General features: G+C 33.5%; 1 protein-coding gene across 1 annotated transcript; it reads left to right on the forward strand.

Annotated features, from left to right (window-relative positions):
• The first annotated feature begins 471 nt into the window (after positions 1-471).
• On the forward strand, positions 472-24,049 carry Kat60 (katanin p60). Its single transcript, XM_013310847.1, has 10 exons — positions 472-925; positions 13,704-13,809; positions 18,031-18,160; positions 19,025-19,176; positions 19,575-19,730; positions 20,203-20,324; positions 20,693-20,872; positions 21,185-21,343; positions 21,570-21,793; positions 22,179-24,049. The coding sequence occupies exons 1-10, from the start codon at positions 734-736 to the stop codon at positions 22,375-22,377; spliced, it is 1,620 nt and encodes a 539-aa protein (XP_013166301.1). The 5' UTR covers positions 472-733; the 3' UTR covers positions 22,378-24,049.
• Positions 24,050-24,739: the final 690 nt, after the last annotated feature.

Here is a 24,739-nt window from a genome sequence, read left to right on the forward strand (position 1 = left end):
AATTTTCAGCTCTACCAACATTTGCCTATGTCAATAGGTTGACCGTTGACAACTGTCTTAATGTTGCTAACTTAAAAGGGCTGATGCTATCTCAGGAACAATTAAAAACAATATTTTAATTAAGATGCCAGTCTCCATCTTCCGATTCAAATATTCACTGCAACAAATGACTTGTTAACCGCAAAATAATTGTAGTAACAATATTTCAAGTCGTTGTTGCATTAAGTTTGTTTTAAAACAATTCGTTGTTTTGCACATACATTTTCCTTCTTCATATTTTTGCCTAGATTCTTCGTTCGCATGGAATCAGTGTCTTAATTGTGTTCTAGTGTCGAAAGGGGGTAATACTTTTAAAGACTCTAACAAAGGGGTGTACAAGACTCTTAGGGAAATTTCCAAATCTTACTTGGCAACATTGAGGACGAGGTACGTTAACATTACGTTATGTTGGCATTCGTTGACTGTCTTATTTGTCGTGTTGTGGACTGATCAACGAAATTTATGAAGTTTGTTTTGTCTTCAAAATTTAGATTTTTGTAAATTCTGTGGCCATGAGATAAATTATTGACCTAAGATAAAACAATATTTTTGCTAAATATCACATAACAATATTACAATGGAGTTAAATTGTGTTGGATTGTAAAATATGAGTTAAGTGCTTTTCTTCATTTGATGTCACACGCGATTCCAGTCCACGAGTGGAAAAGTAAAATTTTAGCGATAGGATCGTTATATGCACGCAGCGGGAATGACAATAATGGCAGTTTCTGTTGGCGAAATTTGCGAGAATACGAAGCTGGCTCGAGAAATGGCTCTGATGGGTAACTACGAATCAGCACTTGTCTACTACGAGGGAACCGTCCAGATGATCCACAGGTTGCTGATCACAATTGCTGATACAACCCGCAAGTCCAAGTGGCAGTTGGTGAGTTTTGTTTGTTTCCATTTGGTGTTTTCTCTAGATTACCTTGAATGTTGAAGTTGTTTCCTTATTTGATGAAATAGTTAATTAGCATCAACATATGAAGGCGGAAGGCCACACAGGTGAGAAATGCGGGCTAACGTATACGCTTAAATAATGTTATCTTTCTTTTGAAGCTGTTTTCATCATTAAAACATTCCATGTCAATATGTATGAATTTTTAAACAAAAATATTTACTAAAACACCCAGGTCAGCTCATTAAATTACAATTCTAAATATTAATTGGAGTAATATTTAAACCTATCTCTGTAAAATCATGACATGTTTGGACTATTTAAATATTTCCAGGATTCATTTTAACCTATAAAAACTATGTTTCACAGTTTTCTACATGTTTAATTAGAAGTAGATATCTGTCTACCCCTTTTTTTTTTAAATATACCTTTTTCGGACATGTAATAATATATATTACATGTCTCCATTTATAGCAAAAACAGTTTATTATAGCAGATAATATAATTATTTAGCTCCTTGTAATAAAAAGTAAATGAAGTCATATTATTATACATCAATAATTTAATAATAGTGTTATAAATAATAAAGTAACGGAAAAATGGCTGAAATACAAAGATTCAGTTTTTTTTTTGAGTAACCTAGGCCATAATGTAACATCTTAGTTGTTTAAAAATAATCTCAATTAAAACATTGCAGGTTCCTATACATTACAATAAACAAAGTAATATTAGACAAGTGTAAATTTAATAGCAAACTTGATGAAATACAGAGCTTAATACATCAAATATGTTTAAAATTTCTCTTCAATACCTGTATATGTGAACAAAGCTTTTATCTTTATCTATGTTCACATGGTAGTGAAATATAATGAAGTGAAAACTATTAACCAAACCAATTATCTAAGACCACTTGTCTTATGAAAAAATTCTCTATGTACAATGATAGTAATTCCGCATCATTTGTATCCAAATTACTTAAAAATTACTTAGAACTTAAAACTCTGAAACAAATTTAATAACTAAGTCTAGTCAAATTAAGTAAATTTTTATGAAAATTGTCTTAACAGTTTGATAATATGTGATAAAAAATTAATTTATTATTTAAATAGTACCCATAAATGTCTGGAGCAGTTGTCCCTCCATAGTTTATAAATATTTTCCTAATGTAAAGTCTGAACTATAATTACAAAATAACTAGAAAATTAACTTGCTTATAAATTACTTAAAAGTCTTATCGGCCAAGATTATGCTTTACTAAATGCAATCTCCATACAAATGAATAGTGTGGGTTGTAAACCTGTTTCATATTAATGCAGTGTTGTAATTCTCTGAATGACTCTTAAATAGCGTAGCGACAGTCTTTTATGCAAAATAGTGTTATAGAATAAAACAGCTCTATTTTATAGTGATAGGAAAGAATCTTAATTAATGTATACACAAAGACACATTCTAAAGCAGGTATATCCTCAGACACCCATTTCAAATTTTACTGGTATCAACAAACCCCAAGCTTTATCAACTTGTAAAGCTTCTGGACCACTTTAGAAGGTGGTGGTCTAATGTTTGAATCTTATTATATTATTATGATTTTAATTTTTCCAGATATAATAATTAGCTAATCCATAGAAAGATTCCATAAAATTTTTATGATTAACAAGATGTCGCCCGCGACTTCGTTCGCGCGGTTTAAAAAAAACTTTATCGGTACTATGTGTGTTCTTCTAGACTATGTTCTATATGTGTGCCAAATCTCATCAAAAACCGTTGAGGTGTTTCTGAGATATCTTCAAACATACATCCATCCATCAGTCTAAACATTTGTATGTATAAAATTAGTATGATAAGTTTTGTATGAAAATTTATGACCAGGGATGTTTTAAGCATGGACATGTAGGAAATCGCAAGGTTGCAATTCGTCCGGTTTTCACGTTGCGTTACTTTACTCATACTGGAATACGAAATTACCGGTATTAAAAACTGCATATCATTAATGAATGAAGTAAATGTAATTGCTAAGTTTACATTTGCAATGCTGATGAATTACACGCATTATAAGTTTGTTGTTACTTGGAGCTGGTTTCTTTGTGTTTTTGAGACTAATCATTATTAAATAGAGGCACATCGAAATACTTGGGCACACCTATCTGGTGATAGGTTTTAGATAAACCCTCCCCATATTTAAAATCATGTGTGTACTTTTTAGTACAATGTAATACTGAAATTTTTAAAATATTGTTAAATTATTTATTAAATTTACGTTATCTGTAAGAAAACGAATACACATGGTATTTTGTTTTAGCCCCTTCTGCCTCATGATGATTCGGACAATCCCTAATCGGATTAAAAAAAAAGTGTTTTGTGCCTTTTGTCAAAATTTCTTTTGTGCCAGTTTCTTCTTACCATCTATTACATCAATGTCATAACAAACAATGGTAATTTTGTTATAAACCATTCTCATTTATATATAATGTCAAGGTTCATTAAACTACAAATGTTTATTAAGATTGTTAAATCACATACATTGTGAACATATGTTCTGGGTATCATTGTTGGCGCTCCTTGTGTATTAGTTTAATTAGATCTATTATATTATAATATTATATATAGTGACACATAATAACTAAGAAACTGACCTTACCTAGACCTTAAAAGTGTTACAAGTTACAAGTTTCATTAACCTTTATTCTCCCTATTTTTACAAAGATCATGAAAGACAATATGTTTTTATACTTGCGTTTTTGCAGTGAAAATTCACTTTAAAGTCTGAGTTACACTCTACTACTCTTTATATTAAACTTCGACTATATATAATCTGTAAACGGTGGATGAAACTTGACCATTACACTTGTCCTGTCCCTAGCCTGTCCAAGTCTAATAGAAAAGGCTGTCTTTATACGCCATTTCTATTGTTAGGATCCCTTTATCTCGCCGTAGACGTATTCATAAGCCGTATTCAGAGCAGAGATTGGAATTCTTTGTCTGTGTTGGTCATTCATATAAGCAAACAATAAAGGACTCTAAATTGACAGATATCAAGTATATTTTGGCTTGACATATTTATGTCCAGACCCTTTCTCTTCAGGTAAAATTATAGATAAATGGTTGTGTATTTTAGCCCTGTCATTTACAAGTCTACTTACGATAAATCGCTGAATGATGCGTGGACGTGTTGAGAAAATTTTCTACGAAATACATATTTATACGCGTGGGTATACAGGTTATTTGAAAGATTTCACCATCGCAAAAAGTGAACTAGAAATTGCTAACGACATTGATATACTTAGCTTATATTAGCTTTTATCGTTGGTTAATGTGATTTTTATTTATTTTAAATTAGAAATGTAATAACGTATATCTTTATTTGAAATTGTTGGGCAGGTTTCGTTTGCCGAACACCCTACATTTGGCTAGGTTTTTCACTCCTTTTCTGTTTGGTTGATAACGAAGTATATTTAATTAAAAGCTAGTCCCTCTAATCAGATTAAATCCCTTGATAATTAACAATGCAATTGTTTTAAGTCATGCGTAAAGTAACCAATCTCTTGAGACCTTTACTGCAGACTGATTAGAACCCTTGTGAGATGACGATGTTGTCAAGGCTAGACCGCATTAGATGACGGTGGCAAGGGACTAAATGTGGCATTCCTTTGGGGTTGTTTGTATGAACGTCAATCTTCTCACTAATATTATAAATGCGAATGTTTGGATGGATGGATGGATGTTTGTTTGGAGGTATCTCCAGCATAGGTGTAGGGATCCCGATGAAATTCGGCATAGATGTAGAACATAGTTTGGAAGAATACATAGGCTACTAATTAAGCTTGTTTTTCATTCCGCGCGGACGGAGTCGCGGGCAACAGCTAGTATGACATTAAAATGACTTCAGTTGGTTTTATAGTGAAAAGACTTTCAAGCTTTCTTTACATTTAATATAGGTCAGGAACATTTTCTCATGACAGACTAGCTTACGTTCCAAGTACCCAGGGAAAGTGGACCCCCGTGGCAAGCTTTGTATAGAACTGATCTAGAGAAACAAGTATTTTAAGGAAAGAAAATTATCTTTATTTAGTCTTTTTCTTGACTCGATGTATTATTTTTAATAAAAATGAAACTGGATGTTTTAAATGTAAAGTTACGTTAGCTTGTCAGACATATAGTTCATATCCTCATGTTAATGAAAGTTTATTGGCTTAATGCTCGGTCGGGTTCAATGATACTTGTCCTGACTCAGTGCGCCTACGCGCCGTCTCCCGAAGGCGACGCAAAAACTATAACGGGACGGCTGGTCGTAATGTTAATTGCACGATACTGGACACTTCTCGGAATTAAAGAGGTTGGATGGAAGGTTTCCCAGGGTTTTTTGTTGGTAATTATGGATAATTTATCCTTGACAATAAATACACTTATGTCGAAATGCGACGATAATGTCGCACTGTGCTCATTGTTTCTAAAACTTAACCTCCATGTCCTTTGTGGTTCATTTATTAATTTCGTATAGGACACTCGTAGTATTTAAGCAATCCGTCTATGTGATACTGATATAAAAATTCGCAGTTTAGTTTTTAGCAAAAGCTTATGGTTGCTACTAGGTTGGTTGCTAGCTTTGGACAATTAATTTTATTGGAACCAGTGTTAGGTATCAAATTTAGGTTGCTCGTGTGCTATAAAACTTGAACGCTCGAAACCTGACCTACGACGGCTTATGGATCGATTACGAAGAAGCCCAAAAGTGCTACGTTTCTTCCACATAAATGTACTTGAGTCATTTGCTAATAATAAACAATCTTAGTCGTTATTACTTGTTAAATATATTTTAATCTATAACTGTTTTTATATTTCCAAATAATTATAAAAGAAAAGTCTTTAAAGACAAGTCTTTAATACAACTATATGTCTCGTAAAAACAAATCGGTTTAAATTTAGCTTAATATAATCAACAACATAGATTTTTTTAACTAGTTGATAAAGAAATAATATAGTTAGTTTTCATGATAAAGTACTTTTGTAAAAACTAGTGTCTTTAAATATCTTAACATCTTTGTATTCATAAAAAAGTTAATTGCAGAAATTAAAAGAGCGTTTGTTTCGCGCGACTGAGTTGTGCTTTATTGAATGATTGCCTTCTCAAACGAACGCTTATTAACAACATGCACTTTTTGCACTATACACAATTCTACGTAATTACATCTTATTTTACATATCTATACAGTTTATGGCGAATGAAAAGATAGACAATTTAGTAATTGTTGTTTTGGAAAGAAAGTTTCCAAATTCTCTAGATGTTTGTGCGAGTAGTTTAGTAAGACATAAATTTAAGAGGTTGGATGAAAAGGTTTCCCAAGGATTTTTACTGGTAATAATGGACAACTAGCTGTCGCCCGCGAATCCGTCCGTGCAGAATTAAAAAATAGTAGCCTATGTGTTCTTGCAAACTATGATCTACATCTGTGACAAATTTCATCGTGATCCGTTCAAACAAACATCCATTCATTTTAACATTCGCATTTATAATATTAATAAGATGTAGAATCTATTAGATAAGTAGGAGTCAGAAACTACGAGTATTATACATACAATATTATGTATTTTTATCTACCTTAATCGTAGCAATATGAAGTGTAAAAATTAACTCGTACGTCCTTGTAGCTGTATTTGTCGAAGTTTTTGTGGGAGTGAAACCTAACAAAAGCGCCCAACGCTTGATTGAATTTTGTGTAACGTGTTTTTTTATAATCGTCTATTTTCATTGCTGAAACACCTATACAAAAATATGTCTGTTTTGTATGAAAATAAGAAATATAGTAAAACTTTGTTTCGTAATATTTTCGCTACTGACGCTATAAATATTAATGCACCGTTTACTTAAACTTCCTTGTTGGTGTTTTGTTAAAGTTTTTTTTTTGTTGAAATGGAACACAGCATCGTATTTGCTGGAAAACGGCGATTACACGAACTGGCACTACACATGAAACTCCCTTCTCTAAAGTGTACTTTGTTGCAAAAACTTAACTCGGAAATCCTGTAGCATACGATACAATATTTAGCTTTATCTTTATCATTAAAAAAAAATCTAGCAATAAATATAGCCTATGTTACTCAGTGATAATGTACCTTTCTAATGACAAAAAATTTTTGAAATCGGTCCAGTAGTTTTTGAGTTTATCGGTTACATAAAATTACATAAATCTTTCCTCTTTATAATAATTAGTGCAGAGTAGAGAAGAGATTAGAATACACGAAGTAGTGAATAAAGAAACCATAAATATATGATGTTATTACATTTTATAAAAAAAATTAAGTTCTATATATCTGTTATTAAATTGTTGTCTAGATATGTTCAACACGTATCATTGAACAAGATGAATCATCATTCGCCGAAGACCAACGGAAACTGTCCGCATAACAAAATGCCTTTAAAAGGACAATACGACCAATACTAACTGCTTGTATGTAATTTGGATAGGTCATGTTACAACAGTTGTTTTATATAGTATGATCAGGTTTTATAATCGAATAGCATTTGCCCGCGACTTCGTCCGCAGGGAATTAATCTGATGATAAATTTAGCCTATGTTGTCCGGAGATAGTGTAACTTCCCAACAGTGGAAGAATCTTTTAAATCGGTCCAGTAGTTTGGGAGCCTATTCCATGCAAACAAACAAACATATTTTTCGTCTTTTTAATATTATAAGCGCTTTGTCATATCCAAGGTCTTAGTCAATAAAAAATCTTTGTTATACGTTTGAACAGTTTTTATATCTAGAACTATGCATGGCTCTTTTACTAAATATTATTTCAAGCAGCGTATTTACGTTATAATTTTACAACTGTCACACGCTTTTTTGGGCATTGACGTCACTTTACGCGCACCTTTATAAGTATCGTTATCATTTAATTAGATAATCTTAACGTGTTATCGATCGAAGAGAAAATAATAAGCCTTTGACGTAATTTGTGCCTAAAATGTAAAATCCAAATTAGACAGCATTTAATCCCTTCAAGGCAGACTTAACATAAAAGCTATAGGTGGACCTTAACTGTTTCTTGTCTAAAAAGGTGTTCAGTTGCTTTGCAACTACTAAGGCAATGTTTAGATCATGGGCGTTAACAGTATAGATCATAATTGCCAGTGTCCGCTAGATGGCATTGATAAACACGATTCTCTTTTCAAAGAGCTTAACATGTGGTGAGACGAATCGCATCTTTTTTTTAATTACACTTACAGTAAAACGAACACAGTACACTGGCTGTAATTAAATCGTCACACTTTTACTGTAATGGGCGTTAAGCGACCATCGCGTGTTTTATTTTTGCTGTCGCATCGTGCATTTGAATATTCAATAGTTGTAGTTTTTAGGTCGGTCGAGACGGTATTCCATGGCTTTGGTTTGTGGGTAGTGTAGACAACACGTTACGACTGAGGCTTGAAAAACATACAGCCGAATTGAGAACCTCCTTTTTGAAGTCCGTTAACAAAGTGATGGATTACTCACTCCTATTATTTTAACGTTTTTTTCGTGTATGACGAAGCATGATGTTTTTGTCACCATGGTAAAAATCGAAATTAAATTAAGAGAAAAAAAAACATACATTTTACATTAGTCAAATTCTGAGAATATTTTCCTACGATACAAAATATGTATTTCTTTATATATGTATCAAAAATCCATCCGCATTTAGTAAAAAAAAATAGGTCACGCATTAGTAAGTGCTTCTTATCTCTGGCAATAAGTTGCATTTCCTTTGTAAAGCGAAGGGTAAGTGACTAATGTTTAACTAGGATCATCCTAGATAATCTATACAATTAAGTGTTACGAGTTAAATAATTAATCTTATCATATTTATTTCGTTACGTTGTTGTCGGTACTGTTATATAAAGGTCGAGATATTTTTTAAACTAGTATTGATAATTAGGAATATTTTATATCTCAGTATAATATAGTAATATTAAGCGTAGAAACAGCTAGTTAAATTTAACAACGTTGTTAATACCAATGACGCGCTTTGATATCTGGAGAGCTTTACGTCGGCTCTTCGGATTCCACGAAGTGGCGTAACAGGAATGGTAAAGTAGGACACTAACTTAAATATATCCATTAGTTTATAGTAGTTATTTTAGATTTATTAACACAAGTTTTGTTGTTCGGTATAGTATCAATATGTATTTTATTTTTTAATTAACTTTTTAAATGTATTGACAAGTTTTCATTAAAAAAAGCTTTTATTTATATCTTAGCATAGGTTAACTATTAGTGACGGGTTTATTTGTTCGTTATCGACACAATTTTAAACCAAACAAAACACTATTGCCACTCAAAATCCTTTGGTGGCGGTTGCCTTGTAAATTAAACCAATATTTGACTTAACAAAGTATCTATATAGAAAATTTTACTGTCCTATTGTTTCAAATACTACGATAAATAGTAAAACTGGTTACGATAATTGTCTCGCACGTGTAATGTAGTGCTTAACATGAGAATAATAATAACTGGTTTATTTAAGCTAAGTATTCGTTAAACGAGACAGTCTGTCTGTCAAGTGTCTAGACACGACCTGTCCATTATCATTTGAACCACGAATATTATAGTTATCGTGAACTAAACAGTTCCTTAATATTTGGTTTAGATTTTTTGCCTCTATTCCAGTTAAGAGTACGTATACGTATATACGCTCCTAATTAGTCGGAAAAGTCGCCTTGATAGAATTATTTCTCAGTTCGACTTTATATAGCTTTATTTATGTATTTAAAGGAATTTCAACACTATAACTATACTAAATAATTCTAACATACTTACTCCGCTGGTCCATCGACCCAAAGTGGGTCTTGGGCACCGACGCAAGAGATCGCCAAATTCGTCTGTCTTGCGCCTTTAAATATCATTAGAATTAGAAGCAAAAGCTCACAGACTCGGATGGCTGGGCCACCTCATGAGGATGGGGAAAATTCGAAAGGCCAAAGCAGCATATCTCGGGACCCCGACTGGCCGCCGACAAATCGGTCGGCCCAGGTACTGCTGGCGAGACGCCGTAGAGCTGGATCTGCGAGAGCTACAAGCGATGGACTGGCAGGAGAATTCTAACATATCGGTTGATTTCATACTCTGCCAGAAGAAAATACGGAAAACGATAAAGTATTAATTTATAACGATATTATGTTAAAAAGTGCCATTGTCTTAATAAAACATTATTCATTTTCAGCTGGTTAACCTATTAAAATTATTTATCACAAAATTTCTTGGGAATGTATTCTCAATGACTTCATTTCTCAAGCTTTAATCAATGTACAAAAAAAATGCAATTATCAATTTAGATAGAGCACTGATAAATGAGATAACACATTGTACTAGCGTTGTATCATTAAAATTATCAGACATCTAGTCTTGGCTGTGTAGTTGAGTTTCGCTCCGGCTATCGACCTGTTTAATTTGATTTTTTTATTCGTTACTGCTCCTCGGAACAAGCCTGACTTGTGTAGGTAATAAGGTTCGTCTGCCGTTGTTGATGGGAATGAAAAGCATACCAGACATTTGGAATAACTAAACAAATTAGTCTAGACTAAAGAGTATTTTATGATCTTTTAATTACTACTTATTCATTTGGATATTAATCTTTGAACGTCTCAAATCATGCGTGTCGATGACTACATCGCTTGATTAGATTATATATTGCAGACAACAAACCGGTACCCTCTAACATTTTTATCTGAATTTCTTTGTAAATACCAAAGCTGGATTAGAAATCAATCTTTATTAATAACTAGCTGTCGCCCGCGACATCGTCCGCACGTAATTAGAAAAACTTAATTAGTAGCCTATGTGTTCTTGTAGACTATGTTCTATATGTATTCCAAATTTCATTAAGATCGGTTCAGCCGTTCTGGAGATAACTTCAAACAAACATCCATCCAATTATCCTAACATTCGCTTTTATAATATTAGTAAGAAGTAAGATTCACAGTTCAAGTGCCGTAGAATAACGAACTGACTTTTGGTTGTTGTCAGAAAATATTTATATACTAAAATGATAGGTTTTAGTATATTTAGGGTTAGGTAACTAACACGCACCGTGCCAAACAGTAAGCTAGATTAATGGCCCTCATGTTACGTAAAGGTCGAAAACACTAGCTGCTATTAAGATTAATAACCATTATCAACTTCAAGCCAGGAAGGCGGAGTTAGCAATATTTCACGGAAAGTTAACGCTTGTATAACGTTGATGGTAGTTTTGTCTGTAAGATTGCTAAAGTGCTATGCAAATGTTTCTTTATCTGCTACCCGCAGTTTGTGGCGCGTTATATGTTTGTTAGGGTTTGTTTCCATTGTTATATACATACATAAATATTTGTTATGTTATAGTAGAGGAGAATGTGGGAGGTTTATCATCATTATTTTACACCACCTTTACTCTTTGAAAATCGAATTATTTCATCTGATCTAAGAGTTTGTAACACAGAGAATTGGGCGACACTGTGCCGCCCTCTCTTTCTCCCCTGGCGTGGTTTAGCGAATGACATTTTTATTCTTCATTTTTTTTTTGCTTGCTTACTAATTTCTATTCATGGATGGCAATCAGATGTGAACAAGAGTCAATATCCTACAGGTAAAACGGCTTAAAAGTTGGAGGAGAAGGAATCGTTTTGTTTGTTAGAATTTGTTTCATATCTGAGACTTTTCGTCTCATGAATCAAGGCTTGAAGTGGATTTAATTTAATCATACTAGTGTTACATCTGAGTCATCCTAAAGGCGATAAAGTACGATGCTAATGAGCTAAGATGTCAGACGATAAGCAAGAGTTGCCATGTGAGTCGAGAGCGGTTAGGCTTTGAACAGGTCACCTAGTCTAATTCGGTGTCTGGATGAACGCCAAGCATTTGTTCTATTGTAGCTTATGTCAGTCGTGGTCATTTTGTACGGTAACATTTCAGGGTTGACGACTTTTAGAAGTTAACAAAACAGGTATACCTAGATGTTAATCTTTCTATATTCTATGACCCTAATTTTATGCAATAAAACACATGATATAAGTTAGTATTGAAGTTGTTCTTATTAATTTATCATTAAAAAAACTTAAGAAAATGTTACCTTGTCATTTTTTGTGATGTTTAGCTGACGTAGATTATTAATCATGTTACAAAAATAATTCTTCGAAACGAATATAAATTGTTATTAGTTATCGATCTAATAAAATACGTTAGGTCAAAGAATTCTAGTTCTAATTTCAACTTTCAAGGATTATTATCGATGGAAAAACGTTTTAGGGTAATTAGAGTCAATTTACATTATTTAATATTTATACTGCTCGTAGATAAGGGTTCAAGTTTTTCAAAAGAAAGGTAACCCTACAGTGCGCAACGTGTTTACCTTGGTGTCATTGACCTCGAGTTCATAATTTATGTCGGTCGCGTTTCAGGTGTCCGATTTCCTACACCATTGAATAATTACTTGGACCACACTCAATCAATCAGCGTCTAAAACAAGAACCCTTCAAACTTTTGTTTATAATTTGTAACATATATAAGAAAAGATGACCAATCACGTACACTGATACAAGGTTATCTAGAGAATGTAATGACGTTAATTGGAACAACTATAAAGACCTTATTTCTTAGTCTCCAAGTTGTAAATGCCGCTGTAAATAAGATCATTGGGTATAAATGTACAAATTTGGAATTTTGTGCTTGTTTATTTTATTAAAATATCTATACAGAAACAATACGTAGCAAGTAATTTTCATCATATGTTATTTACAAAGTTAGGCAGTCAAAGTAATTTTTTCGTTGGCTGTTACTGATAGAAAAATAACCATAATTCGGTCAAGGTATCGTTAGAGACGGGTGAAATGGAGCGAAACGTGTATAATTAATAATTTGTCATCGCGTTACACGGGAGGCTTCCTTTGTGATCAGCTGTTGTGAATGTTTATCGTGTGGGAGATCGGATTTCTCTTTTGTTTTAGCTTCTCGTAATACCCCTTTTGTAGTCCAACACTGTTTGCTGTGATTCGTATGAATTCGTAATACAATCAGAAGGCTAATGCAAAGAATTATAATGATTTTTTTCTTGTTATTTATTCCCATGTAAAGCGAAAGCTAGAATTGCTGTATTAATTATGTAAGGCGCTCCAATTTTTGTTTGAATTTGGAGTTTCTATATTTCTATTAGAAAGCGTTGGTTGTGCTTCAACATTATAAATCTACAAGACATGAGCTTAACAGTCAGATACATTCAACATACTGCAAGTTGAAGTTAATCTGCTTTTTACCTAATTTCTGCCATACCTTTTCTGCTACGCATTACATAGGATTATACGTTATATAACTGTGATATCTACAGTCGTATATTATTGTAATCGTCTGTAAAAATATAAGAAAATGTGGTCTAATAATTAACATATCTTGTCAATCACCACTTCGTTACATCTCCGAAGGCCGGACGGATCATTCTCGAGAGCATCAAAACGTTTTTTATGCATCGCTTTGCCCGACGATCCGATACCATCGCTTAATGACTCGCTTCGTGGAAAGTTGAAGCGACCCACGTACGTCACGACACAGACAATATCCTGTTGAAATGTTTGAAACTTTTTCCTGTGGGATGTTGATGACAATCATGATAACACGTCGCTTGAATTTATAGGCGACGATATTAACTCTGGATTCATATAATTCAATAAAACTTACGTATTGTCTGTACTGAAAATACATGAATATTAAATTTATCTTGTGTCATAGATCGTCGAATATATCACAGATTTCTTTGCCTATAGGTACAAAAGCAGATGGCGAGAGAATACGAACAACTAAAAGCGACTGTCGCAACGCTCCAAATGTTCCAGCATGAAGGTGAAAAAGCTATCACTCCGCTTACGACTAGTAAGTTATTTAAAATGTTTTTTTACAACTTCGTTCCCTACAAAAAAATCGGAGATTCCGGACCTCTGTAGGCATAATTCAATTTTTTTTCTTTCGAACATTTCAAAACGGATAAAATTGGCTCAATTTTTTTTTGTTTGGCCAGTACGAGGAATTTTAATTAAAGTATAGCTGTTTTTGGAAAGCTACATTTATTTACGATGTTAACCAATCGTCAAACAAGTAAAATTTTAAAAGGAGTGTCTTGAAAACTTCGGGACGAAAATCTTTTGTACTCATATGTTCAATAGAAGAGCTAATATTTTATGCACTATATATTTTTTTTTCGAAGTTTCGTTCGATTATTAACTTTGGTTAGTTATCACTGATGACGGTTGGATGAAAACATTACAATCGGTAGTTACCAATGTTACGTGGGTATTAAACAATGCTTCATACATTCTTGTCTTCAGATAGCCAACGCACGTCAATCGGTCTGTTTGTCCGTCGTCGTTATCCAATCTAATACTTACAGCTATTGTTTATATTCATTCAACACTACTTTCGGGTAGAGCCATTGTGCAACTTTTATGAATGTTATTAAAAATGCATTAACTCTCTTATTATGGAATCTAGTAGCAATATAATCTTACTTCTTATTAATATTTTAAATGCGAATGTTTAGATGTATGGATGAATGGATTCATAGATGGATGTTTGTTTGAAGGTTTCCAGAACGGTTGAACGGATCTCCATGAAATTTGGAATTGGTAGAAAAGATATCGCGAGCGGACGGAGTCGCGGGCGACAGCTAGTATTCAATATTTTTTATCTGTGTGCATGAAAAAAGTGGTTAAATAAGTATGTTTTATTGTCCTTTTTTTTTCTCAATATTAAATAGTTTCTATATGAAATGGCCATGGCTGTTTAATAAAATATTGCTTTTTGAAAGTTCATAATATTCTTAGTAACAAAAACTAGTATTGAATTAAATATGACGTTCAAATGTTTTACAAAGTTTGAAACCTTCATGGTTAAATGTTTGAATTGGTTCCTCATGTATCGTTTGTTCGAATCGATATTTCATTGTAATTGTTATATATAGCAATGTTCGTAATGTCATTGTCGAGGTCAAAAACTCACGATTTCTTCAATATCAAATTATTCAGATCGTGAACTATATTAAAAAATATTGCCTTGATTTCCGTTTTTTATAGCAAAAGTGACTCAGAAGAAACTTTAATTTGAAACTTATTTACAATGTGTTGTTAGAATATTATAAATAGAAAAAAAAAATTATATGTTTGTAACGATTTAAAACTACTGAACTGATTCTAAAATACTATTACTAATATAATGCTACATTAATCCTTAGTACCATGGCATATTCAATATTAGGAAATTAAAAAAAAATATCTGCCTACTCAAACGAAGCCGAGGTCAATAGTACGGTTGTATATTTTATGTTGATGCTAGAATCGTTTAACACCGTGTTACATTGTGGATTCTACGTTTACATCTTACATTTTACATAATCATGCCTGATTTGCATTATGCCAGTACGGTAGGACAGTCGCACTGGCCTGAAATTGAATATTTGGGCTCATTGGCGCTAGTTGGTATTTCCATTACGCAAGCTATATGCAAGTGCTGATTTTGATCGCTACTGCACTGGCATGATGTAAATCAGACATTATTAAATTGATTTTTCGTATCAAAATACTTAACCGTGTAGGCTGTCCAACGGTAAACGTTAGCAAAAACAAGTCCTGCACTTTAGTCCTTACACGGTACAAACTCGTAGTTGAAGCACGACCTCGCCATTGCAAGGTGACTGACATGTAGATACATTGCTGACGACTGACGATCGATACCTTAAAGCATCTTGATTTACCGCAAGTTCAACGACCTTTGGTAACAGATTACCTTTGACTTTTATCTACATACCAGCTGTCGCCCGCGACTTTATACGCGCGGAATTAAAAAAAAAAACTAATAGGTAGCCTATGTGTTCTTCTAGACTATGTTCTATATGTATGCCAAATTTCATCGAGATCCGTTCAGCTGTTCTAGAGATACCTTCAAATAAACATCCAAACATTCGCATTTATAATATTAGTAAGATGTGATATGTCATCTTATTATTGTGCGAATAAATTTTGTGCTATGCAAGAAATAATACCGTGTCTTAAAGTTCGTTAGTCTACGTTTTTAGTTCATTTACAAGTGACGTGTTTCGATCTGAAGTGCTAATTACAACGAAAGATTGAATGAGTGGGACTAGAATTATTAATGTTACCATGAGTTTTCATTGTCGCAACACTTGTCTAAAACATGTTGCCATGCCATTATGCCATGTTTTTGTGTAATTGTTTTAGTAGTAACAGATATGAACGTATTCTGGTGGCTGCTATTCAATAATTTAAACAGCCTTTCGTATTACGCTTAATTCCAATTATTAATATTAATTTCTCGTGGGTGTCTAATATATGCGGAATGCTGTGCAAATATTCAAGTTGGAATTAATATGCTACATATCTTTTGTATTACGTTAACTATTATAAAACTAAAAACAAAAAATGTCTTGTCGTTAATCTAATTGTTTTTATTCCTTTGTTTCATCGACATGATCTAATTTTTATTTAAATAAAGAATTGCTATTTCGTTATTAATTAATTGAAATAAGTCATGCTAATAAAATGCAATAAAGGCTAAATGTGGACAGAATAATAAAGTTTTCGAATGAAATGCTTTAAAAAGAAGTTGCCCTCGTAATATTGTAAACCTGATATATAAAAATTTGTGGTATTTAAATGTTGATCTAAATTATACACAATTTTAATTAATTAATCATGAATTTTTCGACCGTTCTTTTTTCTTTTTTATTGAGACCACATAAAGCTATATTTATACTGGCAAAGTATTTTTTTAATTTCGCAGTAGTCCAGTCAATTCGGCCAGTACATTGACTTTTGCCTCTACATATCGATTATTCTTTTACTTGACCTCTTTTAAAGTTGTAGTTTCGTGAAGACAAACCTTTACTCCGAGCACCGATTTAACACGCAAGGTGAATTACCAAAGAAACCAGTTTAAGGGTACAGGGCACTGTGGAACGCGTTTCGAAAGTGCCAACCAGATGGCGTTGATAATCGATTTTAATTGTGATGGTTGTAAAAAAATTAATTACTCTCTTTTGTTATTTTATGGCTTTCACACAGATGATTGAAGGTATTAATTTTGTGGAAAATTTATCTAAAATTTTCTCTATTTCGGAAGTCGTCAGGATGGTCAATCTCCTCCATCACTGTGAGATTATTATCCCGTTAGCAACAATTTTCTCTGTCCATTTGTCCGAGAATAATATGTAACAGTTAGAGCGCAGTTTATCTTAATAACAATGACAGAATCTAGTTACAATGACCTTTACTTTTCTACGTTATAATGTAAAATAATTATAAGTAATCGACCTTAGATTACCTACTGACCGACCAACTTATTTGTACGATGCATAAGGCAACGAATAAAAGTTTGTGCAGAAACTTGGGGAAGATTTTCGTGCATCGTCTTTTTTAACTTTGAAAAGGAGAAGGTTCTCGATTCGTCTGAGTTACGCCTGATGCTGATTTTATTCTGAAATTATAGTCTGAAAAAACTCTTATGGTAAACGCGATCACTAATTTTATTTCACTATATCTACAAGATTTGTTAAAACGTACAATCGAAAGTATTATCAACAGTGGAGTCCTTTTCAAAGTAACATTCAGGTCAGATCTCTAAAAGCAACATTAGGTTGTTTATTTATTATTTCTAAAATTAACAAAGTGAGAATTGCCGGCGATTAAGACAACTCTCCGCCGCCGGGAATACGACTAGAATAGAAATGGAATCCGACTAAACATCAACAAGGGAGGTGCGAGGGAACATTAGTGAGTGGACGGAAGTTGTAGGGTAGGCACGTATACCATAACAATGTTGTTTGTCTTATACGTTTAGTTAGAAAATGATACAAAAATAAACCGGCCTACAAAAACACGGTTCTAATGTTATCATTCAAATAGTAAAGCTAGATTTGTTTGATACGCATCAGGTAACGTAAAATGCAAATGCATTAAATTATATATTTCGACCTTTACCTACTGTACTTTTAGGAAAGAAAGTAAAGAGAAAGGTAGAGTTATCTTAGGAGTAATAGTAGTAAGTTTAATTTGCGTACTAAATGTTAATTGGTAATGTTTTCAGATTACGAGGAGCTGCCGACGCGAGACCAGATGTGGGGGGCTGCACCTCACGAGATCGACCCGGACATCTGGCCGCCGCCGCCGGACCGCGACCCCAACGCATGGCCGCCCCCTACCAGCGTTGAGCACAAGTAAATAATTACAGCTTGCACTACGACACAGGAAAGCATATGCTCATACGCACCCGTACACTTCCATGTGCACTAAATAGAAAGAAAAGTAGACAACTTGGTGCACCACATGTTTAGAATACATTGCAAAAAATATACATATGTATATACGTATGTAGTATGCACTATTGAGACCTAACATAAGATAATAATTCACTTATTTTTTATGATGTCAAGTTTTAAAAATATACGACGTGTCTTTTTAGTATTCATAATGCCAATATTATAGTACAGGAGCTAACTTTATCGACGTCGTACAAAAATAAATTGCCTGATCGTACTTTACATTAATCATTATTAATATCAATGTGTACTAAATGAAATAAAGTTATATAAATTAAAGCACACACCTTGCAGTTGAGGCTTCAATATTTATAAACTTACATTTGCTTGTAGCAATTAACGTTTGGACACGTGTTAAATAAAATGACGGCTGGTTTATGTAACCACCTTACTTTATATCAGCACCGTTTGAGTAAAATTAGCATAAAGTTGTTTTAATATGTGTTAGGAGATATTCTTACACATAGCTAATAATTTAGTAGCTTTTGTTTAAGTCATTGCCTCTGGCTGAGTACTTAATCTTTATTTGCAAAAAAAAACTTTACAATAATTTAGTAGCCTTAGACTTGATCTCACTGTCTTCCCAAATAGAGAACTCCACCTAATCTAAGAGATATCATATGAAATTGTAGTTGATTTTTGAGAAAACAAAACTTTTATTGATAAACGATACGTTTATTGTATTAATACTACACTTAACAACTCTGAGTTCGGCAGTTAATCATTGTTTAAACTAATAAACGCAATAATTTATCTCGTCAGAGGTCCGCCAGCGATGAAGTCTGCTCGCAACAACATCCGCAACAATCGAGACAACAAGAAGCCGTCCACTGCCCAGCGTAATGCCACCACCTCGCAGCGCAAGACCTCTGATATCAAGAACCCCAAGCTCAATACTAACAAGGCTCATAGTGGTGAGTCGAATAACAGTGACCTTTGCCGAGAGACTTGTAAAAAACATTTATACATTTTTCTCATAGCCGTACCTGGATCAGGGAGAAACCTCTATAAGCGAGTGTCATTGTCCTGTTCTACCGAACTTCCTCCATGGGCGAGAAACTCGAGTAAGAGAGTAACCTCGGTCTCATTGACTCTCGCTTATCCCGGTTCGACTGTATTTGTTTTTGTTTTTCGGACCTGATAAACTCGATGAAAACAGTCTAAAAACGCCTCTGCAATTCCTCTAGTGTGATAAACTATGATATTTATTTAAACATTGATATATTGCAATATGATAGAAAATTTACATCTAAAAATTCAACAAATATATTATAATATCCATTGTAACATGTAAATTAATATTTTATTGCAGCAAAGACAAAGGAGTCCAACAACAAAGATCACAGCGGCAAAGACAAGCAGGACAGGGACAACAACAACGGTGATACAGACGACGAGCGACACAAAGATGAGGAGCGGCGATTTGAACCGCCATCAGCTGCTGACACAGACCTCGTTGATATGCTTGGTAAGATATTTTTTATACTAGAAGGTATTGTGCTTTTCAAATATATTAGTTTAGTAGGCTCAAGATCATAGCTGTGTTTCGCAGTGCTCTCCTCAATTTGCGTCCCTTATAACTAACATGTTCTGCGCACACGCGCTGAGTTTAGAGCCGCTAAGATATGTGAAAACTGTAATAATAACACAAGATGACTTAGTTTCGTTAAAAAAATAAAAATCAGAGCACCCAGAGCGGATTTATGCGATAACACACATAAAAAAATACAGACGAATTGCTAACCTTCTTTTTGTAGTCGGCTAATAACTACGAAATAAGTAGAATAGTATCGCTGGCCTGGCAATGACTGCTTTGACTCACATTATGCCGATCGTACGCCAGCGATGATTTTGTACACTACTGTACTGGTATAATGTAATCTAGGCATTATGATTCATTTATTTAATTAAAATAATTAAGGCTTTTTTCGTTATTTCAGAGAGAGATATAGTACAAAAGAACCCTAACATAAGATGGGATGACATCGCGGACCTGACGGAGGCCAAGAGGCTGTTAGAGGAAGCGGTCGTCTTGCCAATGTGGATGCCGGACTTCTTCAAGGTTTCTTATCTATTACCTATATAAAAATATATCGTTATGTTCATAACTACTATTAATATGTAAATTTAAAATAATATGTTTTTTTTTTCATTTTTTAATTGGATAAGAAAAGAAACCCTTGTTTAGGGGCTATTTATTTTTCACGGAATTCAAAGTTTTTTTCAATAGCATTTTTCAGAACACAATACATCTAAAAATAGGCAATAAAATATTAATAATTTTGACCTTAAAAGTGTTATATCAGAAAGGTTTGTGACCCTCCACCTATGATAAGGATATGTAGAGATTTTTTTGACAGGGGAAACAAGAAGAGATTTCATCCCAGAGCACTTAACAATGGATATGTAACTTTTTGCTGTTTTGTGCAGGGAATCAGACGTCCGTGGAAAGGTGTGCTGATGGTGGGACCACCAGGCACAGGAAAGACGATGCTGGCCAAGGCGGTGGCCACGGAGTGCGGCACCACTTTCTTCAATGTTTCCTCATCTACCCTCACATCTAAATACCGCGGAGAGTCGGAGAAACTCGTACGATTGTTGTTTGAAATGGTAAGATACAAGCCGCTTTTGTACGAATTTACTTTATTTATATTGGCCTGGCCGCTACCTCTTTCCGAAACGATGGCCACATGCCCTAGAACCGCACCGTTTTCTTTTAAAATGACATAAACACGGAATACAACGGATAATTGTATTTATTAATATGGTAAAATGAAAATTTCCTTTATTTGTTTCTTTATTGAATGATTTTGTCGTTTAAGTTCTTAATAAAATCTAAAACGGCTGTATGCTGATTTGTTTTTACGATTAATAGCAAAAAAAAACTTTTTGTTTATTTTATATTTGAATATATGTATTCAGGCGAGGTTCTACGCGCCGAGCACGATTTTCATCGACGAGATAGACTCGCTGTGCTCGCGGCGCGGCTCCGACAGCGAGCACGAGGCCTCGCGCCGCGTCAAGTCTGAGCTGCTCGTGCAGATGGACGGCCTCGGATCCGCCACTGATGAACCCGCAAAGGTACATCAACACCTCAATCAAAAATATAGCAAAACTAGCTGTCGCCCGCAACTACCGTCTACGCTGAATTAAAAAATACCTAGTAACTTTTGTGTGTAGACTACGTTCTACATCTATGCCAAATTTCAGTAAGATCTATACAGCCGTTCTGGAGTTACCTTCTAACAAACATCCATCCATAACATCCAAACCTTCGCATTTATAATATTAGTAAGATTACTTCCAGGTAGTAATGGTGCTAGCAGCAACTAACTTCCCGTGGGACATAGACGAGGCGCTGCGGCGACGTTTAGAGAAGAGAATCTACATACCGCTGCCGACGCAGGAGGGCCGCGAGGCGCTGCTGCAGATCAACCTGCGTGAGGTCAAAGTCGACCCCGAGGTGGACCTCAGGCTGATCGCTATGAAACTAGACGGATATTCCGGAGCTGATATAACGAATGTTTGCCGGTAACATATTTATTGAAACCCTTACAATACCGGATTATTTTCGAAAAAAAAACGAATCGATGGCATTATGTTTCTGAATAAGTCAAGCTGCTGAATTGGAAATTTTATTCTACTAAAGTGGTCATATTTTTGTCCAGAAATTATATTAAAGTTAACTACTATGTGCCGCCCGCGAGATTGTCCGTGTGGAAGTAAGAAAAACTTAATAGCCTATTTGTTCTATCAGGCTATGTTCTACACTTGTGCCAAATTTCATCAAAATCCGTTGAGCCATGCCGAAGATACCTTCTAACATCCATCCATTCATCCATATAAACTTTCGCATTTATAATATTAGTGTTATGATTTTGTGTTTACCTTCACTACACTATTAATATATTTTCAGTGACGCATCAATGATGTCGATGCGTAGGAAAATAGCTGGTTTGAAACCGGAACAGATCAAGCAGCTGGCGAAAGAGGAACTCGACCTTCCAGTAACAAGGCAGGATTTCCTCGAAGCACTCGCTAAATGCAACAAGTCCGTGTCCAAGGGGGACATACAGAAATACCTCACGTGGATGGACGAATTTGGATCATCCTGATTCACGTAGTCTAACCTAAAAGACCATAAAAAATGCAATAACAGTGTGAAACACGCTTTAAGTTGTATAAATAACGTGTTTAAATTTGATATAAAAATTTCCCTTATTGTAGTAGATAAGTATGGAATAGTGGAATGTTGCAGTATTAATATGACTGATGCAAAGGTTTGAATACATAGCACTTGGAACAGAATTTTATTAGAAAAATTATTTGAATCATGTCTTATTTTAAAAATTAATACTTTTTTGCTTCATAATAGTTATTTTTGTACAATAATCATTACAACCGAATTAAATATCTTTGTTAATTATTTTATTATTTTTAATTTGGAAGTCAACAAACTTGGAAGTTAACAAGAAGATATTGTGACCTTTTTCGAATAACTTTATAAATAAAATATTTGTAACAGGCCTTTTTAATCTAGTTTTTAGAGCAATATAGCTAATATTTGGTTTATAACAATGTTTTTAGTGTATTCAAGCCTTTGTTAGATTTTTTTACAACGATAGTAATTTTGCCACTGAAAAGATAACATTCCCGCTGGAACAAATGCAATGTATATAGACAATAGTGATTAAAATTTTACCTAACACTGACTTCACACATATTTAAAAACATATATTTTGTAAATTTCTAGCGGTTTAAATTTTTTGGTGTATAATATTTTCTACTACGGCTTAATTTAACTTGCTAGCTTCAAGATCTGTGTTCAAAGTTAACTAAACTATAGTAAGTCGTGATCTTTGTACTTAAATCATAGTTTTATTTTGAGATTTATAACTGGTTTAGTTGATAATTTTTATGCCATAACTAATTTATGTGTAATTTTTTTATAGAAATTTTATATAGATTTTTTTTTCAATTATGTTTGTTGATTGTATAAAGATGAGATATATATTTGGCATTGTATACATTCGCTCAATTTAAATTAATAAACTTTTGTTAGCTTTAGATGTATGATAGAAAATTTTTAAGTTGTTCGTCGAAAAATTTTGCCCTTACGTGATGCCACATGTCCCTTTCCTTATTGAATATTTTATAAATAATGTAGTTATAACTAAATTAAACACTCAGTACAAAACAACAATATCGCAAATTGTCAATATTTTGTAGTAGAAACTTGTTATGCGATTATTTTAAATTAATTCATCGTTTATAAAATATTTGGTTTCTAAGACCAAAATCTCCGTTGAAAACATGTAATAAGTGAGAAACCAACTGTAAGATAATGAGGTTAGCTAAACCTACAGGGTAAGGTACGTCTAAAATAGAACTTATCTTAACTACATCATAATCGTTTATTTTGTATTGGACATTTTGATTGAATAAATATTACCCAACTGACATACGAACAAAATAATATTTGTATAAATAAAATATGACATTTCGTTTCCATCGTAAAAAAAATCAGGATAAATGATGAGTATGTGTAAAAATATAATTGTCCAAAAAAAGTTGACAAAGCTGTTTTTATGGAGATATTATCAATTTACGATATTGTTCTGAGGTAACAAAAAATAACTTTTAATAATCATTCTCCGCATCTTCTCAGATGTTCGGTGAATATAACTTTATTTAATGATGCGATATTGGTACAAAAAAATAATATTTTTGCAACAATGTTAACCACCTTTGTATAACGGAAACAAAAATAAAACGATTTTTAAGAAAGAGTATATTTATTAATGTTAGGACCTGTTTTCTTTTATAGATGTGTCATGTTTTGTAAAGCTTAAATGTATATAGGAAGCAATCGCCAAAAAACAATACATTCTGTTAATTACTAATTTATTACTATAGCATTCGACTGCCGTTTAGCTTCCGATTCTTCAAACATAGTCTATGGTCTCTTAAGATTCAAACAAGTGGGAATGCACAAGACAGTTTTCAGATATGTAAGGTGGAAATTATCGGTATCCTCTAACTACATTCTGCAGTCTAGAGTTTTCACAATAGAAGGTGGCAAACGGTGCTATTTTATAACTAAAATAGATGTCAGCAACAAATTAACCGCATTTGCTCTGTCTACGTATTAGAAGGGGATGTACGTAAAAACCATTTTATTTTTCCTACCCATATCCTCTCCAAGTTAAATCCGTCGCCCTTTCAAGTTCCTTATTGGAAAAGGTGGGAACGTATTTGTTCTGTTAGGTTATACTTAACGTTGAAGTATTGAATCCAAAGTTTGGTTCCACATGAACCTCTAAACAACTTTACCGATAAATATAAATTTTATAATGAAAGTATTCGTAGTTAAAAAGTATTTCTTTTGTCGTAATATTGAAGGATCATTCGTAAAATGGTCGATATCATGTATACAGTTACGAATTAAAAAATAATTGTTTTTATAAGTCAACAGAT

This window comes from Papilio xuthus, unplaced genomic scaffold (genome assembly GCF_000836235.2).
Source record: "Papilio xuthus unplaced genomic scaffold, Pxut_1.1 DF827714.1, whole genome shotgun sequence".
NCBI lineage: Eukaryota > Metazoa > Arthropoda > Insecta > Lepidoptera > Papilionidae > Papilio > Papilio xuthus.